Here is a 19,844-nt window from a genome sequence, read left to right on the forward strand (position 1 = left end):
TCTTTATCTCTCTGTGTTCTGTCTGATGACTGTTCTATCATACAGTCTAGTCTAGTACAGTACATCTGTTACCCTGGTCTCTTTATCTCTCTGTGTTCTGTCTGATGACTGTTCTATCATACAGTCTAGTCTAGTACAGTACATCTGCGTCTTGGGCTGTTTTGTTTATGTTTGTATCTCTGAACATTAACCGTTCGTTCGCTAACCAACCGTGGGCTAACATGCTTACGCCAACACCACTGACATGAACTTTAACCCCTAAACTCCAACAATTCTTCAAGCTCCCACACGCTCCCACTACATTCTATATCCTTTGTATGGAGTCGAGGCCTATACATATTTATTGTCTAGAAAAATGGATCTCTTCTTTTTTTTAATGATTTGACACCTCACATGTTGACCCTCTTTCTTTAATTTGTCCTTCTCTCTCTCCCATCTTCCTTTCTTCCTCTTTCCATCGCTCTCTCTTTTTTCTCTCCTCACCAAACTAAACATCTTACTTTTTTGAGCACCCACCTCCAAAGCTAGTTTTAATACTGAAGCTTTGTGTTTGTGCCAGTGGTTGGAAAAGTATGTTTCCCTGCTCCGAACCCGATGTGTCTAACCCAGTGTATTGACTCTGTTCCTGTTCTGCTCATCTACCTGTGCTGCCCATATTAACCATTAACTGGCCACCACCATCATACTGTGACTGCTGTCTGTCCGTCATCTCCAGACATTCTGTCCTCATAGAAAATGTCATATAAATGAACTAAAAACAAAAAAGTGAAATTCTCTATTCTATATTTGAACCAAAGCCAAGTCAGGGATGCAAACATGGATCGATGGTGAGTAATACTGTACTAACTAGCCTAACACCTAACACAGCCCTCAGCTGCATCTCAATACTCTACTGTGGAACTCTCTGTCTCCTCTCCTACTCTCCCTTTTCTGTGTTTCAATGTCCACACTAGCTTACTACTGAGAATGAAGCCATGTGATGCGCATGCATTCTAAATGCTATGCTAATGTGGGTATTGGAATATAACTGTTTCTTCTCCAGTGGGGTCTATGGAGCTGTTTAGACTCAAATATGACTTCAGAGACTGTGGTGATTTTGGGAAGTAACCTTTGACCCCTTCTCCCTGGCCAATGGCAGGCGTCGAGCATTGAGAACAAGCAGGACTGGATCAAACACATCAGGGAGGTGATTCAGGATCGAACCATCCACCTGAGAGGAGCTCTGAAGGAACCCATACACATCCCTAAGTCTGCCACGGCCAAGCACCACAAGGGACACCGCAGGTACAGGTACACAAGTGCATTAGTATACTATACACACCTACACACACAGAGACACACATACACTTATATGCGTGTATACACACACACACACACACACACACACACACACACACACACACACACACACACACACACACACACACACACACACACACACACACACACACACACACACACACACACACACACACACACACACACACTGACCTCTGTCTGTGTTTGGGGTTTGATAGGGATGGAGAGGACTTGGACAGCCAGGGTGATGGCAGCAGCCAACCAGACACCATCTCTATTGCCTCACGCACCTCACAGAACACACTGGACAGTGACAAGGTGAGCACACACACACTCTGGTCATCTCTCTGGCCTCACAGAACACAGACGGGTGAGAACAGCACACAGTATTTCTGAAATGACGTTTTATCATGAAGAGAAGGCTTGAGTTGAAAAGGACCTGAGGACTATGTTGCCTGCTTTACCCTCCTAGGGGAATGATGTAATCATGATCTATTCACCTCCTTGTATGATTCTACATTCCCCCTGACCATCTCTCTCTCCTCTCCTCCAGCTGTCTGGTGGCTGTGAGCTAACCGTGGTGATCCATGACTTCATGGCTGGTAACAGCAACGAGCTGACCGTCCGGAGGGGCCAGACTGTAGAGGTTCTGGAGAGGTGCCATGACAAGCCTGACTGGTGTCTGGTGAGGACCACGGACCGCTCCCCTGCCCACGAGGGACTGGTACCCTGCGCCATGCTCTGCATCGCCCACTCACGCTCCTCCCTGGAGATGGAGGGGATATTCAACCATAAAGGTGGGTGAGGAGATCTGTAGTAGGGGACAGCGTCTTTTGAGTTTCAGAAAAGTCCTATATTTAAGCAATAAGGCCAGGGGGGGAGTGGTATATGGCCAATATACCACGGCTAAGGGCTGTTCTCAGTCAAGACGCAACGCGGAGTGCCTGGTTACAGGCCTTGGCTGTGGTATATTGGTCATATACCACAAACCCCCGAGGTGCCTTATTGCTATTATAAACTGGTTATCATCGTAATTAGAACAGTAAAAAACATGTTGTCGTACCCGTGGTAAACGGTCTGATATACCACGGCTGTCAGCCAATCAGCATTCAGGGCTGGAACACCCCAGGTTATAATGATGGTTTTTATCAGATATGTTATGGGTGTGTTCAAGACTTTGATAACCTCTCTTTCGCTCTCCCTTCTCCCTCTCCTCCTATCCAGACACTCTGTCAGTGTGTAGTAATGACTCCATCATGCCAGGCTCCTCTGCCACCCTGCAGCCCGGGCATCACGGCATGGGCTCACACACCTCGCCCGGACCTAAACGACCAGGTAAACACACACACCTCGCCCGGACCTAAACGACCAGGTAAACACACTCACCTCGCCCGGACCTAAACGACCAGGTAAACACACTCACCTCGCCTGGACCTAAACGACCAGGTAAACACACTCACCTCGCCCGGACCTAAACGACCAGGTAAACACACTCACCTCGCCCGGACCTAAACGACCAGGTAAACACACTCACCTCGCCTGGACCTAAACGACCAGGTAAACACACTCACCTCGCCTGGACCTAAACGACCAGGTAAACACACTCACCTCGCCTGGACCTAAACGACCAGGTAAACACACTCACCTTGCCAATTTTTTGCAAAGGGATTGAACAAACAGTTCTAAATTCACAGTGGTGGAAAAGGAGAAGGTGTGTGATTGTGCGTGCCTAGATGTCAGTGTTAACATTCTCTATCGCCTTGTCCCAGGTAACACCCTGCGTAAGTGGCTGACCAGCCCAGTGCGTCGTCTGAGCAGTGGCAAGGCAGATGGGCACGTGAAGAAGCTGGCGCACAAACACAAGAAGGTGAGGAAGAGTGGCGAGATGACGGGCAGCACCCAGAAAGACTCTGACGACAGCGCTGCTACACCCCAGGACGAGACTGTGGAGGAGGTAAGGGGGAGACCTCAAAGTCTTCTGTGTGTCTGTGTCTTCTCTTTCCCTCTACCCTCTCCTCTCTCTACCCTCTCCTCTCTCTACCCTCTCTCCTCTCTCTACCCTCTCTAATCTCTCTACCCTCTCTCTCTCTACCCTCTCCTCTCTCTACCTTCTCCTCTCTCTACCTTCTCCTCTCTCTACCCTCTCTCCTCTCTCTACCCTCTCCTCTCTCTACCCTCTCTCCTCTCTCTACCTTCTCCTCTCTCTACCCTCTCCTCTCTCTACCCTCTCCTCTCTCTACTCTACTCTGTCTGTCTCTATCTCTAACTAACCTCTTTCTCTCTACCCTCTCTCCTCTCTCTACTCTCTCCTCTGTCTGTCTCTATCTCTATCTAACCTCTTCCCTCTCCCTCTCTCCTCTCTCCCTCTCTCCTCTCTCTACTCTCTCCTCTGTCTGTCTCTCTCTATCTAACCTCTTTCCCTCTCCCTCTCTCCTCTCTAATCTCTCCTCTATCTGTATCTAACCTCTTCCCTCTCCCTTTCTCCTCTCTCTACTCTTTCCTCTGTCTGTCTCTATCTCTATCTAACCTCTTTCTCTCTACCCTCTCTCCTCTCTCTACTCTCTCCTCTGTCTGTCTCTATCTCTATCTAACCTCTTCCCTCTCTCCTCTCTCTACTCTCTCCTCTGTCTGTCTCTATCTCTATCTAACCTCTTTCCCTCTCCCTCTCTTCTCTCTCTCTCATCTACAGAGAGTGCGTAACGAGGGCCTCTCTAGTGGGACCCTTTCCAAGTCCTCGTCCTCTGGGATGCAGAGCTGTGGAGAGGAGGAGGGTGAGGAGGGGGCCGACTCTGTACCCCTACCACCCCCCATGGCCATCCAGCAACACAGCCTACTGCAGCCTGACGCACAGGACGACAAGGTAAGGGTTAGGGGAGAGGGGAGGTAGAGAGTAGGTCAGCCTGACTCTCAGGAGGGTAAGGTGGAGGGGTGGGGAGGGGGGTAAAGAAAAGAGAGCCGAGATCAACTGGTAGACGCATCAAAAATGACAGATCTGATTATAACCAGTAACAACCCTAAACTACCCCCATTTCAACTACCCTTCATTTGAGAAAGAAGATTAATAATAATATTTGATTAATTCAATGTTTTTTGTTGTTGTTAATAAAAACAGTACAAAATGTGCTCTTGAACAAGGCACTTCACCCTAATTGCTTCTGTAAGTCTCTCTGGATAAGAGTGTCTACTAAATGACTCCAATGTAAATCGAAGATCTCCCACCCAGCAAACTCATCCTTTCTGTTACGGTTTCTCTCTCCTATGATTTAGTCATGAGTTTGATTCTTTTGTTATTATATTCTACAGACAAACATTACATCAATTTGAGTTAGTTTTCTTATCACGTCCTTCTTAGCAGGGGCCATAATTCACAAAAGGTCTCAGAGTAAGAGTGCTGATCTAGGATTGGGTCCCTTCTCTTATTCATTACGATGAAAGGCAGAACTGATCCTACTCGGAGACTCTTTGTGAATACAGGCCTCGATGAAAATTGATTATGAAACATTGAGGCTGCTATTGGAATAGAAATGCAAGGAAATGCATCAGTTACTGTTGCCGTCGTGGATTCACCTTCTCTTGGCACAGCAGCGTTTTTCTCTGACACTAATTTGTGTTTCTCTTTTTGTTTTTGTTTCCGACTGTATCGTTGGTTTGCTGTCTGTTTACTGTTTACCATGCTATAGCATTACCTTGATTTATGTCCTGTCTTTGCTTTGTCTCAGTTTCCATACCTCTCCATCTCCTGAAACAATCCTTCCATCTCTCTCTCCCTCCTTTTCTCTTCCCTCGATACTTCAGTTCTCTCTCCTCTCTCTCACACTCTCTCTCCTCTCTCTGTTCCCCCTATCGGTAGCTGTACTATAGACGTAGTTGCTGTTTTTCTTCCATTTCTTCTTATGAAAGTTAGTTGAAGGACAACAGATGTAGAGGTTTTACGCCGTTCCTGTCTTCTAGGTCTTTCTAGGTTTCTCTCTGAGGAAAAGGACACTCTTCCAAACGTCTCTCTCTTTTATTCTGCCTACCTTACTCTCGCTTGCTCTCTCAGCCTCTCTTCTACGCCCAAATCTGCTCACTCTCTGCTCTCAGTATCTGCAGGGCTTTATTCAACTATAGAATTACTCCCCCTCTCCATCTTTATTTTTTAGTTTGGATTATTTTACATTTTATCATCATCAGACTAGCTCCTTCGAAAAACGACATTCAATTTTATTATGCACTTTTACATTTAAAAAATATATATTTATTTGCCTCGTTGCCTGGTAACTCCTCCGTTTGTTGCGTGATTGCACCCTCAGAATAACTCGGAGGCACATGCAGAACTGAGTAGGTAGAAGTCTCTAGAGGCTGATGCAAGGTCAGTTTTGCGTTCTTTCACACTATTCCGGATAAAATTGGTGCAAACTGATCCTAGATCTGTACCTAAGGGCAACGTCTTGCGTTGGGAACACTCGTACAGACAAACCGATGACTCAGACCCCCCTTACTCCCTCCTCCTCACCCCTCCTCACCCGTCTTCACCCCCTGTGTGCGTTAACCCCATTGCACCGTGTGATTAATTGGCACCTACTGTAAGCCCTGGCGTGGCCAGAGGGTGCAGCCCAACACCCCACCACACACAGACCCTTAGTGGGGCACAGCACAGTCTGGAGACAGCACAGCAAGGGTGAGACTCTCATACACTTTATTGTCCCTCCTTTCTTTATCAATGTCCTTCTGCAGTGTACAGTTCATATTTAACTCATCTCACATCTTTATTTTGTATTCTCTGATTCTTTAAAGCTCATATCTTACATCTCTTTTTTCTCTTTCAAGGGCCAGTTCCAGTTCATTATCGTTTATACACGTTTTCCAATTCCCTTATTATTATTATTATTATTATTATAATGATTTCACATCTCATACACTTTCTCTTTTTTACATCTCCTAACATTAACCTCTTATTCCCACTCTCTTACTCTTTCTTTTTTACATCTCCTAACATTAACCTCTCTCATTTACAGTCTCTTACTCTTTCTTTTTTACATCTCCTAACATTAACCTCTCTCATTTACAGTCTCTTACTCTTTCTTTTTTACATCTCCTAGCATTAACCTCTCTCATTTACACTCTCTTACTCTTTCTTTTTTACATCTCCTAACATTAACCTCTCTCATTTACAGTCTCTTACTCTTTCTTTTTTACATCTCCTAACATTAACCTCTCTCATTTACAGTCTCTTACTCTTTCTTTTTACATCTCCTAACATTAACCTCTCTCATTTACAGTCTCTTACTCTTTCTTTTTTACATCTCCTAACATTAACCTCTCTCATTTACAGTCTCTTACTCTTTCTTTTTTACATCTCCTAACATTAACCTCTCTCATTTACAGTCTCTTACTCTTTCTTTTTTACATCTCCTAACATTAACCTCTCTCATTTACAGTCTCTTACTCTTTCTTTTTTACATCTCCTAGCATTAACCTCTCTCATTTACAGTCTCTTACTCTTTTTTTTACATCTCCTAACATTAACCTCTCTCATTTACAGTCTCTTACTCTTTCTTTTTTACATCTCCTAACATTAACCTCTCTCATTTACAGTCTCTTACTCTTTCTTTTTTACATCTCCTAACATTAACCTCTCTCATTTACAGTCTCTTACTCTTTCTTTTTACATCTCCTAACATTAACCTCTCTCATTTACAGTCTCTTACTCTTTCTTTTTTACATCTCCTAACATTAACCTCTCTCATTTACAGTCTCTTACTCTTTCTTTTTTACATCTCCTAACATTAACCTCTCTCATTTACAGTCTCTTACTCTTTCTTTTTTACATCTCCTAACATTAACCTCTCTCATTTACAGTCTCTTACTCTTTCTTTTTTACATCTCCTAACATTAACCTCTCTCATTTACAGTCTCTTACTCTTTCTTTTTTACATCTCCTAACATTAACCTCTCTCATTTACAGTCTCTTACTCTTTCTTTTTTACATCTCCTAACATTAACCTCTCTCATTTACAGTCTCTTACTCTTTCTTTTTTACATCTCCTAGCATTAACCTCTCTCATTTACAGTCTCTTACTCTTTCTTTTTTACATCTCCTAACATTAACCTCTTATTCCCACTCTCTTACTCTTTCTTTTTTACATCTCCTAGCATTAACCTCTCTCATTTACAGTCTCTTACTCTTTCTTTTTTACATCTCCTAACATTAACCTCTCTCATTTACAGTCTCTTACTCTTTCTTTTTTACATCTCCTAACATTAACCTCTCTCATTTACAGTCTCTTACTCTTTCTTTTTTACATCTCCTAACATTAACCTCTCTCATTTACAGTCTCTTACTCTTTCTTTTTTCTTACATTAACCTCTCTCATTTACAGTCTCTTACTCTTTCTTTTTTACATCTCTAACATTAACCTCTCAGTCTCTTACTCTTTCTTTTTTACATCTCCTAACATTAACCTCTCTCATTTACAGTCTCTTACTCTTTCTTTTTTACATCTCCTAGCATTAACCTCTCTCATTTACAGTCTCTTACTCTTTCTTTTTTACATCTCCTAGCATTAACCTCTCTCATTTACAGTCTCTTACTCTTTCTTTTTACATCTCCTAGCATTAACCTCTCTCATTTACAGTCTCATTTAGTCTCTTTCTTTCTTTTTTACATCTCCTAGCATTAACCTCTCTCATTTACACTCTCTTACTCTTTCTTTTTTACATCTCCTAACATTAACCTCTCATTTACAGTCTCTTACTCTTTCTTTTTTACATCTCCTAACATTAACCTCTTATTCCCACTCTCTTACTCTTTCTTTTTTACATCTCCTAACATTAACCTCTCATTTACAGTCTCTTACTCTTTCTTTTTTACATCTCCTAACATTAACCTCTCTCATTTACAGTCTCTTACTCTCTTTCTTTTTACATCTCCTAACATTAACCTCTCTCATTTACAGTCTCTTACTCTTTCTTTTTTACATCTCCTAGCATTAACTCTCTCATTTACAGTCTCTTACTCTTTCTTTTTTACATCTCCTAGCATTAACCTCTCTCATTTACAGTCTCTTACTCTTTCTTTTTTACATCTCCTAACATTAACCTCTTATTCCCACTCTCTTACTCTTTCTTTTTTACATCTCCTAACATTAACCTCTCATTTACAGTCTCTTACTCTTTCTTTTTTACATCTCCTAACATTAACCTCTCTCATTTACAGTCTCTTACTCTTTCTTTTTTACATCTCCTAACATTAACCTCTCTCATTTACAGTCTCTTACTCTTTCTTTTTTACATCTCCTAACATTAACCTCTCTCATTTACAGTCTCTTACTCTTTCTTTTTTACATCTCCTACATTAACCTCTCTCATTTACAGTCTCTTACTCTTTCTTTTTACATCTCCTAACATTAACCTCTCTCATTTACAGTCTCTTACTCTTTCTTTTTACATCTCCTAACATTAACCTCTCTCATTTACAGTCTCTTACTCTTTCTTTTTTACATCTCCTAACATTAACCTCTCATTTACAGTCTTTACATCTCTCTTAACCTCTCTCTTTCTTTTTACAACATTAACCTCTCTCATTTACAGTCTCTTACTCTTTCTTTTTACATCTCCTAACATTAACCTCTCTCATTTACAGTCTCTTACTCTTTCTTTTTTACATCTCCTAACATTAACCTCTCTCATTTACAGTCTCTTACTCTTTCTTTTTTACATCTCCTAACATTAACCTCTCTCATTTACAGTCTCTTACTCTTTCTTTTTTACATCTCCTAACATTAACCTCTCTCATTTACAGTCTCTTACTCTTTCTTTTTTACATCTCCTAACATTAACCTCTCTCATTTACAGTCTCTTACTCTTTCTTTTTTACATCTCCTAGCATTAACCTCTCTCATTTACAGTCTCTTACTCTTTCCTACATCTCCTAACATTAACTCTCTCATTTACAGTCTCTTACTCTTTCTTTTTTACATCTCCTAGCATTAACCTCTCTCATTTACAGTCTCTTACTCTTTCTTTTTTACATCTCCTAACATTAACCTCTCTCATTTACAGTCTCTTACTCTTTCTTTTTTACATCTCCTAACATTAACCTCTCTCATTTACAGTCTCTTACTCTTTCTTTTTACATCTCTAACATTAACCTCTCTCATTTACAGTCTCTTACTCTTTCTTTTTTACATCATTCTCTCATTTACTTACTCTTTCTTTTTTAATCTCCTAACATTAACCTCTCTCATTTACACTCTCTTACTCTTTCTTTTTACATCTCCTAACATTAACCTCTCTCATTTACAGTCTCTTACTCTTTCTTTTTTACATCTCCTAACATTAACCTCTCTCATTTACACTCTCTTACTCTTTCTTTTTTACATCTCCTAACATTAACCTCTCTCATTTACACTCTCTTACTCTTTGTTTTTTACTTATTTTTTACTTGTACTTTCTCACTTGCACACCTGTGTAACCTCTTTCCTGCTCTTGTTTTTCAATGTCATAGATTTGACCTCGTTCCTAGGAGACTCATTGCAGACTGTTTCCCCTTTCATCACGTTAAGCACTTTCTTTTAGCGATCATAGATTCACTTTACCCTTCAACTTCATATCAGAACCTCTTTCTTGTTCTGGTCAACATTGGATCATTCATTGAGAGCAGAGGATCAAAAATACAACCATAACAGTAACATTGTAGAGGGACGTCATAGTAAACAAACCAACATCCGACCTCTACATCACCAACATACAGGCTACATGCCTCAGGAGTATTTGTGGATCTATCCAGAAAAAAAATATGTTTTCTTAAATTGTCTTTTCAGTAGTTTTGGGTCCATCTCTCCAGATGAAATGTTTTGAATTTTCTCCCTTGAAAGGGTGTTCCACAAGTGAACTTTTATTGATTGGTTGTTTGATGGATAACTGAACAGGAATGGTATTAAATGAAGCCTTTAGCCAAATCATGTAGTAAGACTACGCTGAGGGGAATATGTTAACACCTTACTCCCTGCATCCCTGTCCAGAGCTCCTCCCGTCTGTCCGTCCGGCCGTGCAGTTCTGAGACGCCCAGCGCAGCAGAGCTGGTGAGCGCCATCGAGGAACTGGTCAAGAGCAAGATGGTGAGGACTATGGCTGTGGTGGTCATAACATTTTGTCAGCCGGTTATTGTCATGCAAAAGACTGCCGTTCTCACGGTAATTGTCCGTTCATTAACATGCAGTGCATTGGGAAAGTATTCAGTACTTTTTCCACATTTTGTTACATTACAGCCTTATTCTGAAATTGATTCAATTGTTGTTTTTTCTCATCAATCGACACACAATACCCCATAATGACAAAGCAAAAACAGATGTTTAAAAACAGTTGAAAATGTATTAAATATAAATAAGTATTCAGACCCTTTACTCAGAACTTTGTTGAAGCACCTTTGACAGCGATTACAGCCTCAAGTCTTCTTGGGTATTACGCTACAAGCTTGGCACACCTTTATTTGGGGAGTTTCTCCCATTCTTCTCTGCAGATCCTCTCAAGCTCTGTCAGGTTGGATGGGGAGGCTTGTTCATTTAGCAGACAAGACATGTGTATGTCCTGTGCCATTATTATATACAGTGGAGCAAAAAAGTATTTAGTCAGCCACCAATTGTGCAAGTTCTCCCACTTAAAAAAGATGTGAGAGGCCTGTAATTTTCATCATAGGTACACTTCAACTATGACAGACAAAATGAGAAAATAAAATCCAGAAAATCACATTGTATGATTTTGAATGAATTTATTTGCAAATTATGGTGGAAAATAAGTATTTGGTCACCTACAAACAAGCAAGATTTCTGTCTCTCACAGACCTGTAACGTCTTCTTTAAGAGGCTCCTCTGTCCTCCACTCGTTACCTGTATTAATGGCACCTGTTTGAACTTGTTATCAGTTTAAAAGACACCTGTCCACAACCTCAAACAGTCACACTCCAAACTCCACTATGGCCAAGACCAAAGAGCTGTCAAAGGACACCAGAAACAAAATTGTAGACCTGCACCAGGCTGGGAAGACTGAATCTGCAATAGGTAAGCAGCTTGGTTTGAAGAAATCAACTGTGGGAGCAATAAATTAGGAAATGGAAGACCTAAAAGACCACTGATAATCTCCCTCGATCTGGGGCTCCACGCAAGATCTCACCCCGTGGGGTCAAAATTATCACAAGAACGGTGAGCAAAAATCCCAGAACCACACGGGGGATCCTAGTGAATGACCTGCAGAGAGCTGGGACCAAAGTAAGAAAGCCTACCATCAGTAACACACTACGCCGCCACGGACTCAAATCCTGCAATGCCAGACGTGTCCCCCTGCTTAAGCCAGTACATGTCCAGGCCCATCTGAAGTTTGCTAGAGAGCATTTGGATGATCCAGAAGAAGATTGGGAGAATGTCATATGGTCAGATGAAACCAAAATAGAACTTTCGTGTTTGGAGGACAAAGAATGCTGAGTTGCATCCAAAGAACACCATACCTACTGTGAAGCATGGGGGTGGAAACATCATGCTTTGGGGCTGTTTTTCTGCAAAGGGACCAGGACGACTGATCCGTGTAAAGGAAAGAATGAATGGGGCCATGTATCGTGAGATTTTGAGTGAAAACCTCCTTCCATCAGCAAGGGCATTGAAGATGAAACGTGGCTGGGTCTTTCAGCATGACAATGATCCCAAACACACCGCCCGGGCAACGAAGGAGTGGCTTCGTAAGAAGCATTTCAACGTCCTGGAGTGGCCTAGCCAGTCTCCAGATCTCAACCCCATTGAAAATCTTTGGAGGGAGTTGAAAGGCCGTGTTGCCCAGCAACAGCCCCAAAACATCACTGCTCTAGAGGAGATCTGCATGGAGGAATGGGACAAAATACCAGCAACAGTGTGTGAAAACCTTGTGAAGACTTACAGAAAACGTTTGACCTCTGTCATTGCCAACAAAGGGTATATAACAAAGTACTGAGATAAACTTTTATTGACCAAATACTTATTTTCCACCATAATTTGCAAATAAATTCATTAAAAATCCTACAATGTGATTTTCTGGATTATTTTTTTCCCGTTTTGTCTGTCATAGTTGAAGTGTACCTATGATGAAAATTATATATACACACGCACACTTACATACACACACGCACACATACATATACATACACACACAAATACACATATACATATATATATATATATATATATATATATATATATATATATATATATATATATATATATATATATATATATATACACACACACAGGGAGGCATTGTCTCTATATATATATACACACACACAGGGAGGCATTGTCTCGTTTACAATCTACCTCTTTCTTTCTCCCTCTCTTTCTCTCTCCCTCTTTCTCTCACTCTCTCTCCAGGCTCTAGAGGACAGGCCTAGCTCTCTCTCAGTAGATCACGGGGACAGCAGCTCTCCCTCCTTCAACCCCTCTGATAACTCCCTCCTCTCATCCTCCTCTCCCATCGATGAGATGGAAGAGCGCAAGACTGGCTTCCTCAAGCGACGACAGTATGTACTGGATTGATAGATGTATTGGTTATAAGGTGTTAAAGCAATTCCATTTGTTTCCAACATGGATCACTAGCACTTTCGGTAACTCACTCTCTCTCGCTCAATGTTAGTGTCCATATTAGGACAAACTTAGTCTCAGCACCATTTGACTGAAGCTATCCTAATATGGACACTACACTGAAACTCATTTTATTCGTTTGACACTCTTGTTTAAGACATGTTACTGACCCTCTCTCTCTGTCTCTCTTTGTCTCTCTCTCTGTATAGTTATGTGTTGTTGGAGCTGGTGGAGACAGAGAGGGACTACGTCAGAGACCTGGGCCTGGTGGTGGAGGTGAGTCCAAACACATTACTTCCTCCCTCCCTCTGACCTCACATCCTCTTCCTCTAGAGTTAATTGATGTTCACGTGTGTGTGTGTGTGTGTGTGTGTGTGTGTGTGTGTGTGTGTGTGTGTGTGTGTGTGTGTGTGTGTGTGTGTGTGTGTGTGTGTGTGTGTGTGTGTGTGTGTGTGTGTGTGTGTGTGTGTGTGTGTGTGTGTGTGTGTTTCAGAGCTATATGACTCGGATGAAGGAGGAAGGGGTACCAGACGATATGAAGGGAAAAGACAAGATAGTCTTTGGAAACATCCACCAGATCTACGACTGGCATAGAGAGTATGACATACACACACACACACACCACACACACACACACACACAACATATAATGGATATGCCTTGCTAACCCTCTCTCTTTCTCTCTGTAGTTTCTTCATGGGAGAGTTAGAGAAGTGTCTGGAAGACCCTGACCGACTTGGAACGCTGTTCGTCAAACATGTGAGTGATTGACTGTTGCTGTGTGAGTGAGTGAGTGAGTGAGTGAGTGAGTGAGTGAGTGAGTGAGTGAGTGAGTGAGTGAGTGAGTGAGAGAGTGAGTGAGTGAGAGAGTGAGAGAGTGAGAGAGTGAGAGAGTGAGAGAGTGAGAGAGTGAGTGAGTATATATCTACAGTATCCTAACCCTGTGTGTGTGTGTGTTCGGTCTTCAGGAGCGGAGGCTCCACATGTACATAGTGTACTGTCAGAACAAGCCCAAGTCGGAACACATCGTGTCAGAGTACATCGACACCTACTTCGAGGACCTGAAACAACGTCTCGGTCAGCGTCTCCAGATCACTGACCTCCTCATCAAACCCGTCCAGAGAATCATGAAGTACCAACTACTGCTCAAGGTAGGTAGAGTGGGTGGGTCTGTGTGTGTTTTCATCATCGTCTTGTGATGATTGTACGTCTGCTAAATGACTATAATGTAATGTAAATGTTAGGGAACTAAGTGCTGTTCATTATCATGTTCTTAGTTGTCCAGCAGAGGATGCTAAATCACACCCATTTCTTAGCCGTACCAGGGGGCCCAGTATCGAATCAGTTTGTTACCTTACTCTAACATGTTGTCTTATCATTGTGTAATCATTATCTTTCACCTTTTGGTAATATCAAATACATTTTGTCTGGTTTTGTTTGTAGGACTTCCTCAAATTTTCTAAAAAGGCAGGGTTGGATTCAGTAGAGTTGGAGGTGAGGAAGAGAGGACACTGTCTTTCCTGTAGTCTTTTCATTTTGTTTTATACATTTTTATACTATATTTTATTTCCTTAACCATGTGTTTTTTAACCCATTTTGTGTGTGTGTGTGTGTGTGTGTGTGTGTGTGTGTGTGTGTGTGTGTGTGTGTGTGTGTGTGTGTGTGTGTGTGTGTGTGTGTGTGTGTGTGTGTGTGTGTGTGTGTGTGTGTGTGTGTGTGTGTGTGTGTGTGTGTGTGTGTGTGTGTGTGTGGCCTACAGAAAGGAGTTGAGATCATGTGCATCGTACCAAAGAGATGCAACGATATGATGAACGTGGGGCGACTCCAAGGATTTGACGTAAGATCACCCTGACATGAAATAGTTACACAACAAAACAGAATATCAAACATTTAAAGACTTAAGAATAGATCAATCAACCCACCAATTTCACATGGTCTTATTTTCTGTCCTTCCTCTCTGCTCTCCGCTGTCTCCCTTAATCGTTTTCGTTCTTCACCTCTTCCTACATTTTGCTACTCACTTTTGTTCCCTACTTTCTTTCTTTATTTCGCCTTCCTCCTCCCTCCAGGGTAAGATTGTGGCCCAGGGTCGTCTGCTGCTCCAGGACACCTTCATGGTATCAGACCCCGAGGGAGGAGGAGGGAGAATGAGAGAGAGAAGGGTCTTCCTCTTTGAACAGATTGTCATCTTCAGCGAGCCACTGGACAAGAAGAGAGGCTTCTCCATGCCTGGCTTCCTATACAAGAACAGCATCAAGGTATCGTCTAGCAACAACACAGTTTCTCTCCTTTTCTTTCCCTTAATATTTTTTTTTCTGCGTTTTTCTGCATGGAAAGACAATGTAAGTCTTGACGGCTGTATCCATCCCTCAATGTCTTGATGAAGGTGTGTTGAAACTTTTTCTTTCTGCCTCCATTCCTCTCTCTCTCCAGATCGGTTGTCTGGGGTTGGAGGACAGTGTGGACGGTGACCCCTGTAAGTTTATGTTGACCTCTCGGGTGACCAATAGCAGCGTAGACTCCTTCGTCCTCCACTCCTCCCACATGGGAGTGCGTCAGGTCTGGACCCTTCAGATCAGCCAGATACTGGAGAGCCAACGCAACTTCCTCAACGGTACACGCACTCACATAAACCCTTTGCGTAACTCATTCCAAAATAGTTCATTTTGAAATGTTGTGGTTTGTGATGTAGCCAAAATAAATACTGCAAAGGTTAATATTTTGTTCAATCTCTGTCCCTCGCTTTCTCACTCTCTCTCTCCAGCTCTGACCTCCCCTATAGAGTACCAGAGGATCCATGTAGGGGCTAGCGACGGACCATGTCTACCCAGCAGCGACGCTCCGTCAGTGGGGAGCGTCATGCCCAGTGTGGCCCCTGTTGGAGGTCTACAGGGTGTGCCTCTCACTGGTCCCCTCGGTGTAGGTAGTCCCCTCGTTGGAGGTGGTCCCCAGGGCGGAGCTGGCTCCTCCAGGAGGCCCTCCAGGATCCCTCAGCCCTCCCGCCTGCCCCAGCCCCTGCGACACCCACACCACCCGGGGGCCGCAGACCCAGACGGCCCCAACAAGATGTCAGGTAGGCATAGCCTCTCCCAGTATTACAGAGGGTGTGTGTGATGACATTTCCCTGGTTAAGATGTTTCCCTCCCTTCACTCAGTTTTCCTCACTTGTGATTCAGGCTCATCCCCTCGTCTCCCCCCTCATTGCTCGCTCCCTCACACCGTCTCAGCGAACCCTGGGTCGCAGGCTCCAGCGGGGGGGGTGAGGGACACGAGGGAGGCCCAGCGTGGGGTGAGGGTCCAAGGGGGCAGTCCCCAGGGCAAGCGCACGTTCTCGGCCTCAACCGACCAGCCCCCTCCCATCCCCCCTATTCCCCGGGCCAGTGTGGCCCCTCTCTCTGGGCCCGTGCTTCTTTCCACCCCCAGCAAGCCTCGCCCAGGCACCGTCTCCCCCATGGCCTCCCCCCTGGCAACTCCCGCCTTTGGGAAAGACGCCCTCCCGCCTCCCCCTCCCAGCCCTGGCCTGAAGTCTGGCTCTGGCTCCTTCTGGAGCTCCATGCCTGGTTCTCCAGCCAGTCGGCCCGGCTCCTTCACCTTCCCAGGGGAGACAGGAGAGACCATGGGGAGACAGAACCAAAACACGTTCCAGACCTCCTCTCAGTCCGCGACAGGCTCCCACAGACACTCCACCCACAGCAAGGAGGCGGACCGCATGAGTACGTGCTCATCCACCAGCGAGCAGTCCACCCAGAGCAACGGGGTAAGAGATGTACCCGCTGCCCAGGCTCCAGTGCGGCCTAGTGCTACTCCTGCTCCTGGTTGACTAATCCAGCACCCACGGGAGACCTGTCCTGTCTGCCTGTGTCCTTCTGCATCCCACTGGAGATGGCTCTACTAAACTGCTACTACATGTTCTACTACTACTAGTAGTAGTCTTCTACTACTACTATGCATCTAACGAATTGACAACTGTACTAAACTACTCTACAACGCACCTCTCTAACCAAGCTTTACCTGCACTCCAAGTAGTAATCCACTACTACTGTACTACTTCGTAGTCCTCTACTGTTACTACTACGTGTCTCTTGTCACTGTCTCTAACAACGCTGCACCGCTTTGTACGCTCTAATACAACTCTACTAAACTCTACTGAAGACTTTTTCTCCTCTTTTTTTAACAAGGCTTTTAATAACACTTCAGTCTTTAACAACGACTCGCATTTCTATTTAACTCTAACAACGCTTCTGACGAGGTACCTGAAACTGAAACTCCTTTTCAACACCTCCACCTGAGTGTGTACATCTCCATCGTATTCACTCGTTCTCCGAAGGAGGAGTGGTGCCAATCTCTTTTTCTTCTCTCTCTCTCTCTCTCTCTCTCTCTCTCTCTCTCTCTCTCTCTCTCTCTCTCTCTCTCTCTCTCTCTCTCTCTCTCTCTCTCTCTCTCTCTCTCTCTCTCACGGCGGTGTGTAAGTTATTTTGTTAAACTGGTGAATGGATGGCTAACCACAGCACTCACATGGAGGAGTATCTAAAGCTCTACTCCAATAGTATCTCTTTCCTCTTCACTCTGCTGCTTTTTGTCCGTCCTCTTCCCTCTCCACCTAAACCTCGTTGTGAGTGTGAGGTGTGTGTGTGTAGGTTGGTGTGCCATGACAGAATCTGTGTGTTTGGCCTGTTACTGATGAGGGGATTGATTTACGTGTCTGTGTTGGGCGGGGGGGGGTGAGTGAGTTTCTTGCAAGTTATTCAACATGCTTCCACCACTCCCCCATCTCTCCCTCCCCCCCTCATCTCCCTCCCCCATCTCCACAGAGTGAAAGCAGCAGCAGCAGTAGTATGTCGACCATGTTGGTGACCCAGGACTACGTGGCCCTGAAGGAGGATGAGATCAGTGTTTCCCAGGGAGAGGTGGTCCAGATCCTGGCCTCTAACCAACAGAACATGTTCCTAGTGTTCCGGGCCGCTACAGAACAGGGCCCCGCCGCCGAGGGCTGGATCCCCGGCTACGTTCTGGGACACACCTCCACCATCATCCCCGACTGCCCAGACGGAACCATCAAGTAAGAGACTGTGGGAAGGATTTTAGTGTGACACCACACAAAATGTTGTTAGCCTAAAACTAGGAATTGTGTGGTATGAGGACATATATGTTATTGATTAGTAGTATATCATATACCTTTCAACTTTGTACTTATTTGGGTAAACAGGAAGTCCTCATCCTGGCACACCACCCTGCGCATCCGCAAGAAGTCTGAGAAGAAAGAGGAGGGAAAGAAAGAGAGCAAGCTGGAAAACGGTTACAGGAAGTCCAGAGATGGGCTAACCAATAAGGTTTCTGTAAAGGTAAATCATCATCAATCATTTTTGTCCAGTCCTTAACGACCACTAGCCCTACCCGTGATGCCTAGGCAGGCCTACTTATGTAGGTTCGGAGAGGCTTGGATTGGTATAAGCAATAGGCTAGGATGAATGTTCACCACATCAGAGAGCTAGGCTGTGCTATTGTTGATGTGTTACTAGTAACCAACGAAGAATATCAGAACGACACAAAACGTACTTTTATGATGTCTGATGTTTGGTTTGCTGTCTGTTTTTTTCAGCTTCTAAATCCCAACTATATCTATGATGGTAAGTCTCTCATTGTGTCGTCTCAATAAAGATCCCCTCAATAAAACAGAATTGATATACAGATCTACATATATTGTTTGCGTACATGACCATTTTCCACATACAAACAATACATTTATTGTACAATATTAAATAATAATCAAAGAATGAACAGAAAAACACATTTAAAAACAAACAAATTAATGTAAATAAATTATATGCTCTCGCTTTGACACAACCTCTGGCACTCTCAGCTGCTCAGTGATGATGTAATTTGACCTTTGACCCTTAGTTCAACCAGAGTTCCTGGTCCCCCTGAGTGAGGTGACGTGTGACAACGGGGAGAGTGTGACTCTGAGGTGTAAGGTGTGTGGCCGACCCAAAGCTACTGTCACTTGGAGGGGACCTGACCAGACCACCCTGAACAACAATGGACACCACTGCATCGCTTACAGGTGGAGAGAGAGGGGGAGAGAGACACACACACACAGAGAGAGTGACACACACACAGAGGAACACATACACACAGAGAGAGTGACACACACACACAGAGGAACACATACACACGGTGACAGGTACACACAGAGAGAGTGACACACACACACAGAGAGGAACACATACACACGGTGACAGGCACACACACACACACACACGACACAGAGGTATCACTTGTTTGTGAGACAGTGAAACAATAAGGTTGTTAAAGTGTGTGTGTGTGTGTGTGTGTGTGTGTGTGTGTGTGTGTGTGTGTGTGTGTGTGTGTGTGTGTGTGTGTGTGTGTGTGTGTGTGTGTGTGTGTGTGTGTGTGTGTGTGTGTGTGTGCGTGTGCGTGTGTACGTGCGTGCGTGTGTGTGTGACAGTGAAACGGGCGAGGCGACACTGAGGATAGTAGGTGTGTCTTCGGTGGACGACGGTGTTTACACCTGCGTCGCCGCTAACGACCTGGGCTCAGTGACATCTTCAGCCATCCTCAGAGTGCTAGGTAAGACCACACACACATGTACATACATACTGCCACAGGACAGTAATTAAGTAGTAATAAATGTCATGTAACGATAGATGACTTACATATTTAGGAAAAGTCAAGTACGGAGGGGGGCATGACTTTAAAAATGGCAGAGATATTTTAAATTCATATTGAGTCAAAATGACTCGGCTCTTCTAACTGTACTATTCCCCTTTTGTGTGTAGCTGTGTCCAATGATGGGGTCAGGGTGAGCTGGAAGGACAACTTTGAGTCCCACTACACTGAGGTGGCAGAGCTGGGCAGGTACAGTACACACTGTTCTTAACACCCCTAGGTGTGTGTGTTCTCTTGTACATAACTAAAGAGTCTAAACCCTGTCTAAGCTGGGGG

The 19,844-nt window shown here is 43.9% G+C and overlaps 1 protein-coding gene across 7 annotated transcripts in view; it reads left to right on the forward strand.

Annotated features, from left to right (window-relative positions):
- The window catches only part of LOC124012037 (triple functional domain protein), a 128,663-nt gene that overhangs the window by 103,228 nt on the left and 5,591 nt on the right, over positions 1-19,844 (forward strand). For 3 of the 7 annotated variants that reach the window (XM_046325388.1, XM_046325391.1, XM_046325395.1), the window contains 25 exons: positions 798-827; positions 1,139-1,290; positions 1,518-1,617; positions 1,853-2,096; positions 2,524-2,634; positions 3,069-3,253; positions 3,989-4,159; positions 10,305-10,400; positions 12,672-12,820; positions 13,091-13,157; positions 13,375-13,478; positions 13,571-13,640; positions 13,850-14,032; positions 14,325-14,375; positions 14,641-14,718; positions 14,951-15,139; positions 15,315-15,495; positions 15,646-15,954; positions 16,058-16,638; positions 17,693-17,940; positions 18,088-18,223; positions 18,481-18,508; positions 18,780-18,942; positions 19,348-19,469; positions 19,679-19,757. In XM_046325388.1, coding sequence (XP_046181344.1) covers positions 798-827; positions 1,139-1,290; positions 1,518-1,617; positions 1,853-2,096; positions 2,524-2,634; positions 3,069-3,253; positions 3,989-4,159; positions 10,305-10,400; positions 12,672-12,820; positions 13,091-13,157; positions 13,375-13,478; positions 13,571-13,640; positions 13,850-14,032; positions 14,325-14,375; positions 14,641-14,718; positions 14,951-15,139; positions 15,315-15,495; positions 15,646-15,954; positions 16,058-16,638; positions 17,693-17,940; positions 18,088-18,223; positions 18,481-18,508; positions 18,780-18,942; positions 19,348-19,469; positions 19,679-19,757 — 3,827 coding nt within the window. The remainder of the gene's footprint in view (positions 1-797; positions 828-1,138; positions 1,291-1,517; positions 1,618-1,852; positions 2,097-2,523; positions 2,635-3,068; positions 3,254-3,988; positions 4,160-10,304; positions 10,401-12,671; positions 12,821-13,090; positions 13,158-13,374; positions 13,479-13,570; positions 13,641-13,849; positions 14,033-14,324; positions 14,376-14,640; positions 14,719-14,950; positions 15,140-15,314; positions 15,496-15,645; positions 15,955-16,057; positions 16,639-17,692; positions 17,941-18,087; positions 18,224-18,480; positions 18,509-18,779; positions 18,943-19,347; positions 19,470-19,678; positions 19,758-19,844) is intronic. The other 4 variants (XM_046325393.1, XM_046325394.1, XM_046325389.1 and 1 more) reach the window with 3 other exon arrangements.

The sequence above is a fragment of the Oncorhynchus gorbuscha genome, linkage group LG24 (genome assembly GCF_021184085.1).
Source record: "Oncorhynchus gorbuscha isolate QuinsamMale2020 ecotype Even-year linkage group LG24, OgorEven_v1.0, whole genome shotgun sequence".
NCBI lineage: Eukaryota > Metazoa > Chordata > Actinopteri > Salmoniformes > Salmonidae > Oncorhynchus > Oncorhynchus gorbuscha.